Genomic DNA, 1,872 nt, shown 5'->3' with positions numbered 1-1,872 from the left:
CGCATTATACATTCCGTATCATTCCGTTTTCTTTCTTTATATTACAACTATTCCCATCTTCCTCATTGCTTGCTGTTTCTAAATCTCAATCCAATCCAGCTTTAAATCATCCGCGGACGTGTCAATTACATACCTCGAGCTCGAGTAAACAACTCTGTTACTAAGTGCCTGCCCCGGCCGGAACTTCCGGATATCTGATCAACCATCAGCACATTGCATAGCTAGAGCTCGAAGCTCGCCTTTAAAGCCTCTTTCTTCCTTCTAGAACAAGAGATAGAACTGAATACATTACTTTCCTCCATCATGGGCTTGGCAAGATCACGGTCCGTTGTCAAGCTGCACGTGAATGGGGAACGAGTGCTGATAAAAACAAATAGAACTGTTACATTAACAGTAGCCCTCGCAACCCTCACCTCCAACATCCTTTCCTCTTTACTGTTCGCGCAGCTCCCAGATGATCCGTACCATCTAGCCTCCAACTTTGGCGTGTATCTGCATTTTGCGAATATTCTGAGTGTATTTGGATTTATTGGTGCACTGAGAGTATGTTACCTCTCTCTTTGTTTACTCTGCATCTATTTTTAAGAAGTGATTTGCTAATGCGAGAAACAGCAACACGCCCTCAGCATATCTTTCTTCTCAACCTACCTCCTCCTCGACACCATCCTCTGCGCCGTCCCCCGCCTCCTCCTTCTCTCCCTCCTGCACCCGCTCTCCACCACATTCTGCACCCCCTCTTCCGTACCATCCTACGCCACCCCCCTCATCTTCACCGCTCAAACCCCTCCTTCTCCCTCACCCCACACTGCCTCGACCTCCACTGCAGCATTCCAACAAGAGCCTTTCGATACAAGCATAACCTGGAAATGGACCGAGGAAGACTGCTATAGGGTTGTAGGTCTGGCGCAGCTTGCGCTTGCTGCAGGCGTGGTTGCTGCTTGTTGTCTGCAGGGTGTAGGCGCGCTTTGTGTGCGGGAGTATGCGAGAATGCTTTGGAGGGAGGAGGGCAGGGCCTTGGGAAGACAGGAGGGAGGGCTGATTGTTTTTGAGGATAGGGAGACGGGGCATGAGAAATGTTGAGTGTAGAAGACGAACGAATAGGCGGGATTGCATATGAAGGAGGGATATATTTAAGGGGAATAAGAACATAATATAATTGATGGGGGGTAGGGGGCTGGACTTATAGGAAAAGGGGTTGAGGAAAGCGGCGAGGGGTGAGTGTATATATGGCAGGGAGCAGGGCATGGCGTTTGCGGGTTATACCATTTGGACTTTTTCTGGCGAGCTTTTTGTGGGGTATATTTACGTTGATGGTTATGAAGACATGGAAAAGAGGAAATGGAATAGTTGAAGATTAGCTCCGCTCACCTTTAAATTGGTTTGAAGTGGTGGCGAGAGAACAAGAATCTGAATTGATCAAGTAAATCAAACCTCTGCTTGGAAGATGTCAGTAACACCCGCCCTCAGTTCAAATAACTATAACCCCCAAATCCACTCAACGCACTTATACCACTCAACGCTTACACTATAATCACATCTTTCATCTACACCTTCCATTTCACCCTTATTCGCGCCATCCTCGATAAGCCAAAAACACCCAGCACCTCTATCACAGCATCAATTCAGTCCACCAATCGAATCTAGCATTTCCCACCTCGTCTTATTTATACCCGCCAACCAACAATCTAATACTTAGATACATACGCCACTCCAGCTAAACTGTCATACCGTTTGAGTGCGTGGCAGATATAGAGGGTGTACAGTAGGTCCTGCACACAATTAGATTATACATGGAGTGATGTGATATTTACCGAGACGTTTTGAGGTTGATCGGGGGGAGGGGAGGAGAGGAGAGGGAGGAGGGAGAGGAGA

General features: G+C 47.5%; 1 protein-coding gene across 1 annotated transcript; it reads left to right on the top strand.

Annotated features, from left to right (window-relative positions):
- Positions 1–303: 303 nt before the first annotated feature.
- LHYA1_G009235 (uncharacterized protein) lies at positions 304–1,080 on the top strand (the record flags this gene model as incomplete). The annotated part of the gene is made up of 2 exons (XM_031154138.1): positions 304–543; positions 613–1,080. The coding sequence occupies 2 exons, from the start codon at positions 304–306 to the stop codon at positions 1,078–1,080; spliced, it is 708 nt and encodes a 235-aa protein (XP_031000860.1).
- Between the last annotated feature and the right edge of the window lie 792 nt (positions 1,081–1,872).

The sequence above is a fragment of the Lachnellula hyalina genome (assembly GCF_007821495.1).
Source record: "Lachnellula hyalina strain CBS 185.66 chromosome Unknown contig00449, whole genome shotgun sequence".
NCBI classification, from domain to species: domain Eukaryota; kingdom Fungi; phylum Ascomycota; class Leotiomycetes; order Helotiales; family Lachnaceae; genus Lachnellula; species Lachnellula hyalina.
This window is presented reverse-complemented; position numbering and strand designations above follow the sequence as displayed.